Source organism: Ascaphus truei, chromosome 19 (assembly GCF_040206685.1).
Source record: "Ascaphus truei isolate aAscTru1 chromosome 19, aAscTru1.hap1, whole genome shotgun sequence".
Lineage (NCBI taxonomy): Eukaryota > Metazoa > Chordata > Amphibia > Anura > Ascaphidae > Ascaphus > Ascaphus truei.
This window is the reverse complement of record NC_134501.1, coordinates 40,699,600-40,715,106: the sequence shown is the minus strand read 5'-3', so window position 1 is coordinate 40,715,106 and position 15,507 is coordinate 40,699,600. Positions and strand designations below refer to the sequence as shown.

General features: G+C 49.2%; 1 protein-coding gene across 1 annotated transcript in view; it reads right to left on the bottom strand.

Moving 5' to 3' along the window:
• CHD9 (chromodomain helicase DNA binding protein 9) overlaps positions 1–15,507 on the bottom strand; it is a 197,196-nt gene that overhangs the window by 70,235 nt on the left and 111,454 nt on the right. The window contains 7 exon segments of the mRNA XM_075577155.1: positions 187–442; positions 1,469–1,612; positions 3,379–3,555; positions 6,218–6,461; positions 11,144–11,265; positions 13,655–13,792; positions 15,385–15,471. Of these exon segments, the coding sequence (XP_075433270.1) occupies positions 187–442; positions 1,469–1,612; positions 3,379–3,555; positions 6,218–6,461; positions 11,144–11,265; positions 13,655–13,792; positions 15,385–15,471 (1,168 nt within the window).

Below are 15,507 nucleotides of genomic sequence, written 5' to 3'. Positions count from 1 at the left end.
CACCTTGCCATGGCGACGTGACCCCGCAGCGTCATTTGACGCCGGAGACAAGGCAAGGAGGGGGGGGAGCAGGGGGGAGAGAAGGCAGGGGGGCGCAGACTGAAAAGTTTGTTCAACCACACGAAGATATGGGATCCGGGCCCATCCCAAACCATTTATAGAGTGGTACACTGTGGCCTGTTTTACCTTTGATGAGATACGGGTGGTTACAGCATTTCCTCAGCTCCATCATGGTGTTGACTAGGTTTGGGACGTTGGCTTGGCCAGCGCCTTTGGACAGAAAGGCAAAGTTCTTCTCCAGGATTGCTCGGTAATATTTCTTCTGGATGTTGGTCAGCTCCACTTCAATAATAGTCTCTTGCTTGGGAGCCAGCTTCTTCTCCACGTCCTCCTTCAGCCGCCGGAGCATCATCGGTTTAAGGATGGCCTGAAGTTTCTGAACCTGGGTGACACCCAACGGAAAGAATAAAATAACTCACCACTCTGAATTGAATCATTGAAGACCGAGGTCATTGGGCTTCTAAAGAGAGAGACCTGTAACCACAATCCATGATGTCTGCGAGAACGATTTCTTCACCATACATAGGCTTGAGGTATCCGACTTCACCTTATTTCCTTCCCCCTTATTTTTGTAGCGGTGTAAATAGATGTATTCTAGCCCAAAACTCACAGTATATTAATATGGCCTCTAAATTCTTCTTTTAGGGGGTGACGAATTAACTGCGTGTTAGCCAACTTCCCAACATATTGAACAAGGGCTTAAAAGGGGGGGTTCCCGACGCTCTATTTTAGATCGACTCCCCCCCCATTAGTTTTTCTAATGGCATGAAAGCAGGGGGTCCCGGGAACTGAACCCCGTTCATTTCAGCTCGATGGATCTACTGGTTCCAGAGATCCATACCTGTAAAGGTAGCACTGGTACCGTCCTCTCCAAGGGGAAACAAAATGGCGATTTTAATCTCCCATGTGATACGGGACAATTGGAAGCCGTGACGTCACCCGTCACAACTTCCAATTGGCTCTGCGCAATATGGGGGGAAAGGGAGGGGGGGGAGGATTTAAATTCACCTAAGTACCAGCAGCACCTTTTACAATATTTATCTACGGGAGCAGGCACTCCCCAGGAGGTTTATCTCTGGGGACCCCCGACTACCTTCCACGTAAGAATAAAAGGGGGGGGCGGATTACAGTTGAAAGTATCAACGCCGAAGTGAATACGTGGAATAGTGAAGTCCAGGACACCCCCCTACAGGCCAAGTTTCAGGATATCCCTGCTTCAGCACAGATGAATTGAGCCACCAGTGCTAAAGCAGACGGATTGAGCCACCTGTGGTGAAGCAGGGATATCCTGAAAACCTGACCTGTTGTTGGCCCTTGAGGACTGGAGTTGAGAACCCCTGGAATAAAGCAGAGAGTCCTCTTAACCCACAGACCCCCCGATTAGCTTTTGGGGGGCATTGCTCCGTACCTGCTCTTCTGTCTTCAGGTCTCCGAACTCCAGCATGAAGGTGGACTCCGCCGGGAAGCGCAGAGGCTCGAGGAAATGCAGCAGGCTGAAGAGTTCTTCCACGGTGTTCTGCAGAGGCGTCCCCGTCAGCAGCACCTTGTGTTCCTGTGGGAACAGGACACATACAGATCACACTGCCGCCCAGACACACTCCTCTGGGTACAGTCCCACCACACCGCAGGGTCCCAGGGTCACACTTTGTGTCATTCGAGACGGAGTGTGAGAGAGAGAGAGAGAGAGAGAGAGCGATCGAGAGCGCAATAAAGCGAGAGTGAGAAAGAGCGAGAAAGAGCAAGAGCGAGAAAGAGCGCGAGAAAGCGAGCGAGAAAGAGAGCGTGAGAAAGAGAGAAAGAGAGAGAGCGAGAAAGAGAGAGAGCGAGAAAGAGAGAGCGTGAAAAAGTGAAAGCGAGAGTGCGAAAAAGAGAAAGCGAGAGAGACCGAGCGCGAGAAAGAAGAGAGAGCGCGAGAAAGAAGAGAGAGCTCGAGAAAGAAGAGAGAGCGATCGAGAGCGCAATAAAGCGAGAGTGAGAAAGAGCGAGAGAGAGAGCGCGAGAAAGCGAGCGAGAAAGAGAGCGCGAGAAAGCGAGCGCGAGAAAGCGAGCGCGAGAAAGCGAGCGCAAGAAAGAGAGCGCGAGAAAGAGAAAAAGAGTGCGAGAAAGAGAAAAAGAGCGCGAGAAAGAGTGAGAGCGAGAAAGAGAGAGCTAGAAAGAGAGCGCAAAAAAGTGAAAGCGAGAGTGCGAAAAAGAGAAAGCGAGAGAGACCGAACGCGAGAAAAAAGAGAGCCCGAGAAAGAAGAGAGAGCCCGAGAAAGAAGAGAGAGCGCGAGAAAGAAGAGAGAGCGCGAGAAAGAAGAGAGCGAGCAAAAAGAGAGGGCGAGAAAGAGAGAGAGGGCGAGAAAGAGAGAGAGGGCGAGAAAGAGAGAGAGGGCAAGAAAGGGCGAGGGCGAGAAAGAGCGAGGGCGAGAAAGAGCGAGAGAGAGAAAGAGCCAAAAAGGGTACATTTGTATTCCTGTTTTCCAAATTGGCTTGTAATTTACTAGCAAAATGTCTGACATTGTATTCATTCAGTGTGGATGCCGATTACAATTGGAGTTTAACTTGATGGGGTTAGCAGGCTTCAATCAGGCATTCATCAAAAGATGCAACTGAATGGCCAGTTACCCACAGCCAATGTGGGGAGCGCTGGGCCTGTATATTTACCACATACCAGCTGCACACGCCAATGTGGGGAGTGCTGGGCCTGTATATTTACCATATACCAGCTGCACACGCCAATGTGGGGAGCGCTGGGCCTGTATATTTACCACATACCCGCTGCACACGCCAATGTGGGGAGCGCTGGGTCTGTATATATACCACATACCCGCTGCACACGCCAATGTGGGAGGAGCGCTGTGCCTGTATATTTACCACATACCCGCTGCACACGCCAATGTGGGGAGCGCTGGGCCTGTATATTTACCACATACCAGCTGCACACGCCAATGTGGGAGGAGCGCTGTGCCTGTATATTTACCACATACCCGCTGCACACGCCAATGTGGGAGGTGCGCCGGGTCTGTTTATTTACCACATACCGGCTGCGCCTGTATATTTACCACATACGCGCTGCACACGCCAATGTGGGAGGAGCGCCGGGTCCGTATATTTACCACATACCGGCTGCGCCTGTATGTTTACAACATACACGCTGCACACGCCAATGTGGGAGGAGCGCTGGTGTGCCGGCTTTTTTGACGCTTCGACAGAGTACAGATTAGTACATTAGCAGCAGCACCGGCTCCAATCTTATGGATTATTACAGTTACTGTGCGCCCTGACTCCATTACTGTGAATATACACATCCACCCCCCGGGACAGGGCAGTACCCACCAGATTCATGAGTTTGAGCCCCTCCAACAGCTTGCAGTTCTTGTTCTTCAGCCGGTGCGCTTCGTCGATGATGACGCAGCGCCACTCGATGGCGTTGAGTTCCGGGCAGCCGCCGAGGATCATCTCAAACGTGGTGATGATGGCCTGGAACTTGTAGGTCCCGCGGGTGATGCGGCCCTGGGGGGTTAATGAAGAGAGCAGAGTGCGTGGTCACAGACCGCTCGTGGTCCTTCAGACTGGCTCCGATACCGTCAGCTGCCGCCACCTCTGGCTCTAACAAACGCACAAGCGGCTTCCAACGGGCAACCCGGAGCGGAACGAGGGAAGTCACGGAAGTGGGTCAGCACAGAGCGGAACGAGGGGCCCCGTGGGAAGTCACGGAAGTGGGTAAGCACTGAGCGGAACGAGGGGCCCCGAGGGAAGTCACGGAAGTGGGTCAGCACTGAGCGGAACGAGGGGCCCCGAGGGAAGTCACGGAAGTGGGTCAGCACTGAGCGGAACGAGGGGCCCCGAGGGAAGTCACGGAAGTGGGTCAGCACTGAGCGGAACGAGGGGCCCCGAGGGAAGTCACGGAAGTGGGTCAGCACTGAGCGGAACGAGGGGCCCCGAGGGAAGTCACGGAAGTGGGTCAGCACCGAGCAGAACGAGGGGCCCGTGGGAAGTCACGGAAGTGGGTCAGCACCGAGCGGAACGAGGGGCCCCGTGGGAAGTCACGGAAGTGGGTCAGCACAGAGCGGAACGAGGGGCCCCGTGGGAAGTCACGGAAGTGGGTCAGCACAGAGCGGAACGAGGGGCCCCGTGGGAAGTCACGGAAGTGGGTCAGCACTGAGCGGAACGAGGGGCCCCGTGGGAAGTCACGGAAGTGGGTCAGCACTGAGCGGAACGAGGGGCCCCGTGGGAAGTCACGGAAGTGGGTCAGCACTGAGCGGAACGAGGGGCCCCCGAGGGAAGTCACGGAAGTGGGTCAGCACTGAGCGGAACGAGGGGCCCCGAGGGAAGTCACGGAATTGGGTCAGCACTGAGCGGAACGAGGGGCCCCGTGGGAAGTCACGGAAGTGGGTCAGCACTGAGCGGAACGAGGGGCCTCGTGGGAAGTCACGGAAGTGGGTCAGCACTGAGCGGAACGAGGGGCCCCGTGGGAAGTCACGGAAATGGGTCAGCACTGAGCGGAACGAGGGGCCTCGTGGGAAGTCACGGAAGTGGGTCAGCACTGAGCGGAACGAGGGGCCCCGTGGGAAGTCACGGAAGTGGGTCAGCACTGAGCGGAACGAGGGGCCCCGTGGGAAGTCACGGAAGTGGGTCAGCACAGAGCGGAACGAGGGGCCCCGTGGGAAGTCACGGAAGTGGGTCAGCACTGAGCGGAACGAGTTGGCCCCGAGGGAAGTCACGGAAGTGGGTCAGCACTGAGCGGAACGAGGGGCCCCGTGGGAAGTCACGGAAGTGGGTCAGCACTGAGCGGAACGAGGGGCCCCGAGGGAAGTCACGGAAATGGGTCAGCACAGAGCGGAACGAGGGGCCCGAGGGAAGTCACGGAAGTGGGTCAGCACTGAGCGGAACGAGGGGCCCCGAGGGAAGTCACGGAAATGGGTCAGCACAGAGCGGAACGAGGGGCCCGAGGGAAGTCACGGAAGTGGGTCAGCACTGAGCGGAACGAGGGGCCCCGTGGGAAGTCACGGAAGTGGGTCAGCACTGAGCGGAACGAGGGGCCCCGTGGGAAGTCACGGAAGTGGGTCAGCACTGAGCGGAACGAGGGGCCCCGTGGGAAGTCACGGAAGTGGGTCAGCACTGAGCGGAACGAGGGGCCCCGAGGGAAGTCACGGAAGTGGGTCCGCACTGAGCGGAACGAGGGGCCCCGAGGGAAGTCACGGAAGTGGGTCAGCACTGAGCGGAACGAGGGGCCCCGAGGGAAGTCACGGAAGTGGGTCAGCACTGAGCGGAACGAGGGGCCCCGAGGGAAGTCACGGAAGTGGGTCAGCACCGAGCAGAACGAGGGGCCCGTGGGAAGTCACGGAAGTGGGTCAGCACTGAGCGGAACGAGGGGCCCCGAGGGAAGTCACGGAAGTGGGTCAGCACTGAGCGGAACGAGGGGCCCCGTGGGAAGTCACGGAAGTGGGTCAGCACTGAGCGGAACGAGGGGCCCCGAGGGAAGTCACGGAAGTGGGTCAGCACAGTTGGAATCCCATCTCTCCATGCGACCTTGGGCAAGGTCACTATATCTCCCCTCTGCCAGTCACAGAAATAAGACCGTAAGCTCCTTTGGACAGCGTACACTGTCAGAGATATACAAGATAAATATCAGGGGCAAGAGTATATTATATTGGACCCCAGAGAGGTATTTTTAGAGGACAGCGGAAATACAATATATATACATTTTGTGGACTTTAAAAATAATAGCCATGAAGAGAGAGTGAGTGTACGGCTTAGCACTGCTAAGGCAACATGACACCAAGTGTCTCCCTAGACATGGGAGGCCAACTCTAATCCTCAAGGGCCGCAAACAGGTCAGGTTTTCAAGATATCCCTGCTTCAGCACAGGTGGCTCAATCAGTGGCTCAGTCGAAAACTGCACCACCTGTGCTGAAGCAGAAATATCATGAAAACCTGATCTGTTGGTAGCTCTTGTGGACTGGAGTTGCAAAAGACCAGTGGTTCCCAACCCCAGTCCTCAAGAACCCCCAACAGGCCAGGTTTTAAGGCTATCCCAGCTTCAGCACAGGCAGTCCAGTCACAATGACTAAGCCACCGATTGAGCCACCTGTGCTGTACCAGGGATAGCCTGAAAACCTGGCCTGTTGGGGGGCTCTTGGGGACCTCTATACAATGTAAGCCAGCAGCGTACCTGCGAGTCCCTGAAATACATCTCGTACTGCTGGATCATCTGCCGGCTGATCATGCTGCCGTGGTAAACAACCACGTTCAGGTCTGTCCACGTGCGGAACTCTCTCTCCCAGTTGGTGATGGTGGAGAGGGGAGCGATGATCAAGAAGGGGCCCCGGATCCTGGACAGAAAGATCTCGTGGAGGAACGTGATAGACTGGATGGTTTTGCCGAGGCCCATCTCATCGGCTAAAATGCAGTTTCGTCTAAGGGGGAAATAAAGGTGCTGATACACAGACATGAAATATATGTACAGACACCGTATAACTATATACATATATATATGTATATCTTTATTTATGTAGCACCATCCATGTACATAGCATATCACAGCACTGCCCCGAAGAGCTTACAATCTAAGTGGTAAGTAGGAAGTACAGAGACAGTAGGAAGGTGTTCTGTTAACTGTTGTCTACAAGGGGCCAAGGTTAATGTACATGAGATGTATAGTATCAGCCCCGGAGCTACTCCTATGCTTTGTTACAGAGGTGTGTTTTAAGATGGGTCTTAAAGGTGGATAGAGAGGGTGCTAGTTGGGTATTGAGGGGAAGGACATTCCAGGGGTGCGGGGCAGTCTGTGAGAAAGGTTTAAAGCCAGGAGAGGGATTTAGATACAAAGGGGGTAGAAAGAAGACATCCTTGAGCAGAACACAAGAGTCAGGCAGGTGTATATGGAGATAGGGTGAGATGTAAGGATGGACAGAGGAGTGTATAGCGAGATATTAGGGTGAGATGTAAGGAGGGGCAGAGGAGGGTATAGTGAGATATTATGGTGAGATATAAGGAGGGTATAATGTTATATTAGGGTGAGATATAAGGAGGGGCAGAGGAGGGTATAGTGATATATTAGGGTGAGATATAAGGAAGGCCAGAGGAGGGCATACTGAGATATTAGGGTTACATAGATACGTAGTACATGAGGTTGAAAAAAAGACAAACGTCCATCAAGTTCAACCTATGCTAAATTTGGACGACATACTCTATCCTATATTTGTACTTACAGTATATTGATCAAGAGAAAGGCAAACAATTTTTTTTATAATAATTGGGAATCAGATTACTCCCTGGATCAACATCCTTCCCATATTTACTTATTTGGTATATCCCGTAAACCTTTCTTTTCTAAAAAGATGGCAAACCTTTTTTTTGAGCATATCTATTGTATCTGCCATCACAGTCACCACGGGTAATGAATTCCACATTGTAATTGCCCTTGTTGCTGGTGAAATCTCCTTTCCTCCAACCTTAAGGGATGCCCCCCGAGTCCTTTGTACTGCCCTTGGAATGAATAGTTCTTTTGAAAGCATCTTGTACTGTCCACGAATATATTTGCATATACTCATCATATGCTATCATATCCCATCTTACACGCCTCTTTTCTAATGTGAATAAATCTAATTTAGCTAGCCTCTCCTTATAAGTTAGATTGTCCATCCCCTTTATTAATTTGGTGGCTCTTCTCTGCACTCTCTCTAGTTCCATAATGTCTTTTCTAAGGAGTGAAACCCAAAATTGTACTACATATTCAAGGTGTGGTCTTACTAATGCTTTATAAAGGGGCATAATTATGTTTACTACCCTTCTATCCATTGCCTGTTTAATGCAAGATACGATCTTTTTTGCCTTTGCAGCTACTGCATGACTTTGGGCACTATTGATAAGCCTGTCTACAAGCACTCCTAAATCCTTCTCCATCAAGGATTTCCCCAATTTATTACCATTTAATTTGTATGTAGCCTGTTTGTTCTTGCGTCCCAAATGCATAACCTTACATTTATCTGTATTAAACCTCATCTGCCATTTACCTGCCCACGTTTCCAGTCTCTCCAAGTCCTTCTGAAGAGAAATTACATCCTGCTCTGATTCTATTACCTTACACAATTTAGTATCATCAGCAAAGATGGAGACTTTGCTCTCGATCCCAACCTCAAGGTCATTGTATTGTATTATATGTCTTTATTTATATAGCGCCATGTACATAGCGCTTCACAGTAGTAATACATGTGGTAATCGAATAAATAACAGATAATATAAATAACAGATCATGGGAATAAGTGCTTTAGACATACATATAACATTAAGGAAGAGGAGTCCCTGCCCCGAGGGGCTTACAATCTAATTGGTAGGTAGGGAGAACGTACAGAGACAGTAGGAGGGAGTTCTGGTAAGTGCGTCTGCAGGGGGCCAAGCTTTATGAGGTCATTAATAAACAAGTTAAAAAGCAGGGGTCCCAGTACCGATCCCTGAGGTACTCCACTCACGACTTTAGCCCAACCGGAAAAAGTTCCATTTATGACAACCCTCTGTTGTCTGTCCTTAAACCAGTTTTCAATCCAGGTGCATATATTATAACTGAGTCCAACTTTCTTTATTTTGTACACCAACCTCTTGTGTGAAACCGTATCAAAAGCCTTTGCAAAATCTAAGTAGACCACATCAACTGCATTATCCTGGTCTAAATTCCTACTTGCCACCTCAAAAAAGCAAATAAGGTTAGTTTGGCAAGATCTATCCTTCATAAATCCATGCTGATTATTACTAATAATTTATTTTTCCATTAGGTATTCCTGAATATTATCCCATACCAAACCTTCAAGTAGTCAGTCGATGTCAGGCTTACAGGTCTGTAATTCAGGGGAGATGCAAGGAAGGGCAGAGGGGTGTATAGTGAGATATTAGGGTGAGATGTAAGGAGGGTATAATGAGATATTAGGGTGAGATATAAGGAGGGCAGAGGGTGTAAAGTGAGATATTAGGGTGAGATGTACGGAGGGGCAGTGGGGTGTATAGTGAGATAATAGGGTGAGATATAAGGAGGGGCAGAAGGGTGTATAGTGAGATAATAGGGTGAGATATAAGGAGGGGCAGAGGGGTGTATAGTGAGATATTAGGGTGAGATATAAGGAGGGGCAGAGGGGTGTATAGTGAGATATTAGGGTGAGATATAAGGAGGGGCAGAGGGGTGTATAGTGAGATATTAAGATGAGATACTGTATAAGGAAGGGCAGAGGTGTGTATAGTGAGATATTAGGGTGAGATATAAGGAGGGGCAGAGGGGTGTATAGTGAGATATTAAGATGAGATACTGTATAAGGAGGGGCAGAGGAAGGTATAGTGAGATATTAGGGTGAGATATTAGATGGGAGAGAGGGGTGTATAGTGAGATATTAGGGTGAGATATAAGGAGGGGCAGTGAGGTGTATAGTGAGATATTAGGGTGAGATATAAGTAGGGGCAGTGGGGTGTATAGTGAGATAATAGGGTGAGATATAAGGAGGGGCAGAGGGGTGTATAGTGAGATTAGCGGGAGATGTAAAGAAGAGCAAAGGGGTGTATAGTGAGATATTAAGATGAAATACTGCATAAGGAGGGGCAGAGGAAGGTATAGTGAGATATTAGGGTGAGATATTAGATGGGACAGAGGGGTGTATAGTGAGATATTAGGGTGAGATAAGGAGGGGCAGAGGGGTGTATAGTGAGATATTAGGGTGAGATGTAAGGAGGGGCAGAGTAGGGTAACGTGAGATAATAGGGTGAGATATAAGGAGGGGCAGAGGGGTGTATAGTGAGATTAGCGGGAGATGTAAGGAAGGGCAGAGGGGTATATGGTGATATATTAAGATGAGATATAAGGAGGGGCAGAGGAGGGTATAGTGAGATATTAGATGGGGCAGAGGAGGGTATAGTGAGATATTAGGAGGGGCAGAGGAGGGAATAGTGAGATATTAGGGTAAGATGTAAGGAGGGGCAGAGGAGGGTATTGTGAGATATTAGGGTGAAATGTAATGAGGGGCAGAGGAGGGTATAGTGAGATATTAGGGTAAGATGTAAGGAGGGGAAGAGGAGGGTATAGTGAGATATTAGGGTGCGATGTAAGATGGGGCAGAGGAGGGTATAGTGAGATATTAGGGTGAGATGTAAGATGGGGCAGAGGATGGTATAGTGAGATATTAGGGTGAGATGTAAGGAGGGGCAGAGGAGTATCGCCTTGGATACAGACATACACAATCTTTGAACAATAATAATAATAAGCCAATTCATGTCTCAGACAGGTCCCCAAACCTGCCTTACCCCCATCCCATGACCGACCCATCTATGGCTGATGTAAATGGAGGGGGCTCCACTTACTTCTTGACCTGCCTGATCATCACCAAGAAAACAAGCATGTTTGCCATGACGTACCTGGTACATAAACAGGGCCTCTACATGTCAGGGCCAATGCCGTAACAAGAGCATCATAAGGGCACTCCAATGATTGTGCAGTCATTGGAGCAGAATGATAGTGGCCAACGTTTCGTCAGGTGCAGAAAGCCTGCTTCAGTAGAGAAGATGTCCTCCTGACTTCGTGATCGTTGGATGTGGCTGAAGGTTTCTCGATTTCTCCATGGTCCTGGTGGCCTGATGGGATTCCCCCATCGTCATGTAATTGGAGGCATGTGTCTCTACCCTCCCTATCTTTACAACACTCTAAAGCAGAAGTGGCCAACTCTTGTCCTCAACGGCCACCAACAGGTCAAGTTATGGGGATATCCCTGCTTCAGCACAGGTGGCTCAATCAATGGCTAAGTGAATGACTTAAGGACTGACAGTTGGCCACCACTGTTCTAAAGATTCAATCAAATGCAGTTTACTAACACTTTGGTCCCCAAGGGATCTTTCATCGGGACTTCTACGGAGAACTAGGCTTTGACTTCATAAACACAAAACTACATCTAAATGACCTATACTTCTGGTTTCCTGCCGTGCTGACGGTAGGACTGGTGTGAAACCTTGGATAAGGATTTCATTCATTGCTTTTCGGAATGCTCCCTACCAAACATTGTTTACTACAGAGAAGATGTTCGTCCAACACCGGTGGGAGAAGGTGACATTCAATAGAAGCTCTTACCTGTTGTACCAGTTAAAAAGGAGCCAGTTGAGTCCCTCCAGTTGGTATTCCCTGAGCTGGTTGCCATTTTTATACTCCCTTGACAAGATTATTTTCTTCCATGAGTTTGGAGGAGGGCGATCCTTCCAGAAGAAACCAAAAAAAATATAAAATGTCCATCAGACACATCCTGATCCCGGTTCAAATCCCAGTGTTAACTCCACAAGGAAATGAACAGAGAATTTTGGTTTACGGGGCAATAGAACTATGCCGAACCCCTCCCCCAAAAAAAATATATACACAAAGGGAGAAAATAAATACATATTATAATGAATTCTTTAAATAGTAATCCCTGAAGAACAGGGAATAAACCTGGTTGAGGTAACCGATAAAGGGCATTATTGAACACTTGAGTCTGCGTCTTATTTCTATTATAAGCTGAATTTGTAGGAACGGCCCAGCCGTAAGAACAACGCACCGTGGGCAAGTTACATTATTGAACCCGAAATGAGAGTGTTCTCTCGTGTGTGCCTGAAAATGTATATACCCAGCTTTGCGTACTATAATCTCACAGTTTATTTTTATGGTTCCAACATTGGTTTGTTGTTCTAGATTTCTGCCAAAAGCAACCACTGAGCTCATTTATTTAATATAATTTTAAGTTACAGCTGCCGCACCCAAATTTTTTGTTTACCGAGATGGCAAATCATGGGGTCCCTGGAGCTGTACCGAAGTAACTTAAGCTTGGAGGGAACCCTGGCTTCTGAAATACATACCGGTAATCGTAAATTCTGGTATTAAACACGGGATAAAAAGAATACAAACGATCCGCGGGACACGTCTGCTTTACGTGGCCAGAGTTAAGAACAGATAAAAGAATCTGATAGCGATCCACGGGACACGTCTGCTTTACGTGGCCAGAGTTAAGAACAGATAACAAAATCTGAGAGCGATCCACGGGACTTTTATCCAAACAAATACTACGGCGTAACGACAAATTCAAAATCCATCTTTCGTCGCTACTTTGGCACCCTTTTTCAAGAGGAAACAACGTGATAACCGCGCCGCTACTTATGATATCCAATGATATCTCATAAGGGGAAAAATAAATTCCTTCCTGACTCCAAGAATTGGCAATCAGATTATTCCCTGGATCAACATCCTTCCCATGAATACTTATTTGGTATATCCCTGTATACCTTTCCCATCTAAAAAGATGTCCAACCTTTTTTTGAACATATCTATTGTATCTGACATCACAGTCTCCATGGGTAATGAATTCCACACTGTAACTGCCCTTACTGTAAAGATCCCTTTCCTTTGTTGCTGGTGAAATCTCATTTCCTCCATGGCCCCGAGTTCTTTGTTCTGCCCTTGAGATAAATAGTTCTTTTGAAAGCTCCCTGTACTGTCCCTGAATATATTTGTATATAGTTATCATATCCCCTCTTAGAAGCCTCTTTTCTAATGCAAATAAATCTAATTTAGCTAGCCTCTCCTCATAAATTAGATTGTCCATCCCCTTTATTAATTTGGTGGCTCTTCCCTGCAATCTCTCTAGTTCCATAATGTATTTTCTAAGGAGTCGGTGCCCAAAATTGTACTCCATATTAAAGGTGTGGTCTTACTAATTCTTTCTAAAGGGACATAATTATGTTTACTTCCCTTCCATCCATTGCCTGTTTAATGCAAGATACGATCTTGTTTGCCTTTGCAGCTACTGCATGACTTTGGGCACTATTGCTAAGCCTGCTGTCTACCAGCACTCCTAAATCCTTCTCCATCAAGGATTCACCAAATTTAGCCCCATTTAATTTGTAAGTCGTCTGTTTATTCTTGGATCCCAAATGCATAACCTTACATTTATCTGTATTAAACCTCATCTGCCATTTACCTGCCCACGTTTCCAGCCTCTCCAAGTCCTTCTGGAGAGAAATTACATCCTGCTCTGATTCTACTACCTCACACAATTTAGTGTCATCAGCAAAGATGGAGACTTTGCTCTCGATCCCAACCTCAAGGTCTTTAATAAAAAAATTAAAAATCAGTGGTCCCAGTACCGATCCCTGAGGTACTTCACTCACAACTTTAGCCAAACCTGAAAAAGTTACATTTATGACAACCCTCTGTTGACTATCCTTCAACCAGTTTTCAATCCAGATGCATATATTATTACTGAGTCCAATGTGCTTTATTTTGTACACTAATCTCGTGTGGAACCGTATCAAAAGCCTTTGCAAAATCTAAGTAGACCACATCAACTGCATTACCCTGGTCGATGCCACGTTATGGAGGACACAACAGGTTGGCTTGGCGCCATCTTCTAGTTCCCGCCCCTGTATTCACTTCCTCTCCACCCAGAGTATTTGTTTGGATTACAGTCCGACTGAATGCCGTCTAATCTCGCTTCCTTTTATCGGATACGCTCTGCTGAGAGACGGGAGCGCCGTGGCAGGAGGTGCCACGTGCAGCTGACAGGTTTAAGGACAGGCCGGCAGCTGGTTTGCTGAACTTTTATATACTCCTCCTTACCACCCTCCTGGTATCGGGGCGCAGCGCTTGGAGCTGTTCAAACTCCTCGATCTTTGTCTGCTCGACATCCTCCTTCAGCTCCCACGTGCTGTCTTCATACGGCAGGGAGCACCACTTTACTAGATAATAAATAACAGGCTGAAAAGGGGGAAAACATTAATATTCAATCGGGGTTCAAAGCAGCAACCTCCTCCCTCCTCCCCCCCTAAATCCAATGCGAATTTAACTCAGGCGTGGGCACCACCAGTCCTCAATGGCCACCAACAGGTTTTCAGGATATCCCAAGTGGCTCAATCAGTCCCTGCTTCAGCACGGGTGGCTCAATCAACCCCTACTTCAGAACACGTGGCTCAATCAACCTCTGCTTCAGTATAGGTGGCTGAATCAGGCCCCTGCTTCAGCACAGGTGGCTCCATCTGCCATTGTTTACGCACAAGTGGCTCAATTAGGCCCTGCTTCAGTATAGGTGGGTCAATCAGTGACTCAGTTGAAGACTGAGCCACCTGTTCTGAAGCAGGGATATCCTGAAAACCTGACCTGTTGGTGGCCATTGAGGAGTGGAGTTGAGCATCCCCGAGTTAAACCAGAATGTGCGTATTTTGCCCCCGGAGCAAGTTCTAACGTCTAACTGTAACCGGCGGCTCCTTTCTGGTATCACGGGAAGCAGGGGGTCTTCAGTGGGTTGCACTTAACGCGGTTTAACTCCAGGGACCCCCTTCTCGGAATGGGACATTCGGCCGCAGAGGGACCCTTCCACCGCTGGCCGCTTTGCCAAGGTAAGTCCATTTAAGGGTTAATTTAGCGTGTCGGGCAAGTGGACGTGTTGTGCAAGTGGGCGTGTCGGGCAAGTGGGCGTGTCGGGCAAGTGGGCGTGTCGGGCAAGGGGCGTGTCAGGCAAGGGGGCGTGTCAGGCAAGGGGGCGTGTCAGACAAGGGGGCGTGTCAGGCAAGGGGGCGTGTCAGGCAAGGGGGCGCGTCAGGCAAGGGGGCGCGTCAGGCAAGGGGGCGTGTCAGTTTTTAGGGTAGAGGATTAAGATAAGCGGCGGCAAAACGCGGGCGGAGATTTGGTCACGACACAACGTCCGCGACCAAATGTTATTAGACCTCCCCCTACAGCCCTCCCCTATAGAAATGCTCGCAGAACGGGAACACCCCCCGTGTTACCAGGTTGCTGGTACACAGCCCCGGGTAACGTTGAACTCTCCATAGATAACAGGAAGATATAACGTAACACCGAGATACACCGAGATACACAGAGGCTAAAGAAACGCCGTCTCACATACAAAGTTATACTAAAATCCCACGCTTTTCAAACAGGTCACCCACACAACCTCCCCCGCTACCCCCAAAAGAAGAGTAATGAATGACATCGCAGGAGGTGACAGCCGGAGAGCAGACGCAGAACGGGACATTCACCCGCACGTGGGAGGATTTGACGTGCTATATCTGAATGTTGCCATGGGGCAGAGCTACAAAACTGGCACTAGACCAGAAGTGGCCAACTCCAGTCCTCAAGGGCCACCAGCAGGTCAGGTTTTCTGGATATTCCTGCTTCAGCACAGGTGGCTCAATCAGTGGCTCAGTTGAAGCAGGGACCGATTGAGCCACCAGTGCTGAAGCAGGGATATCCTGAAAACCTGACCTGTTGGTGGCCCTTCAGAACTGGAGTTGTCCACCCCGGCCCTGGACTGTTTATTGAGCCGCACTGACCAAACCCCTGGTCCTACTTACTTCCCCCGTGTCCTTATCTTCGCAAAACGAAACTTCCTGCACCCGATCCACTTCTACGTAATCCGGATTAAACATTTCTTCTTCGATCTGCAATATAGTAACACGGGGAAGAGAGACATCACT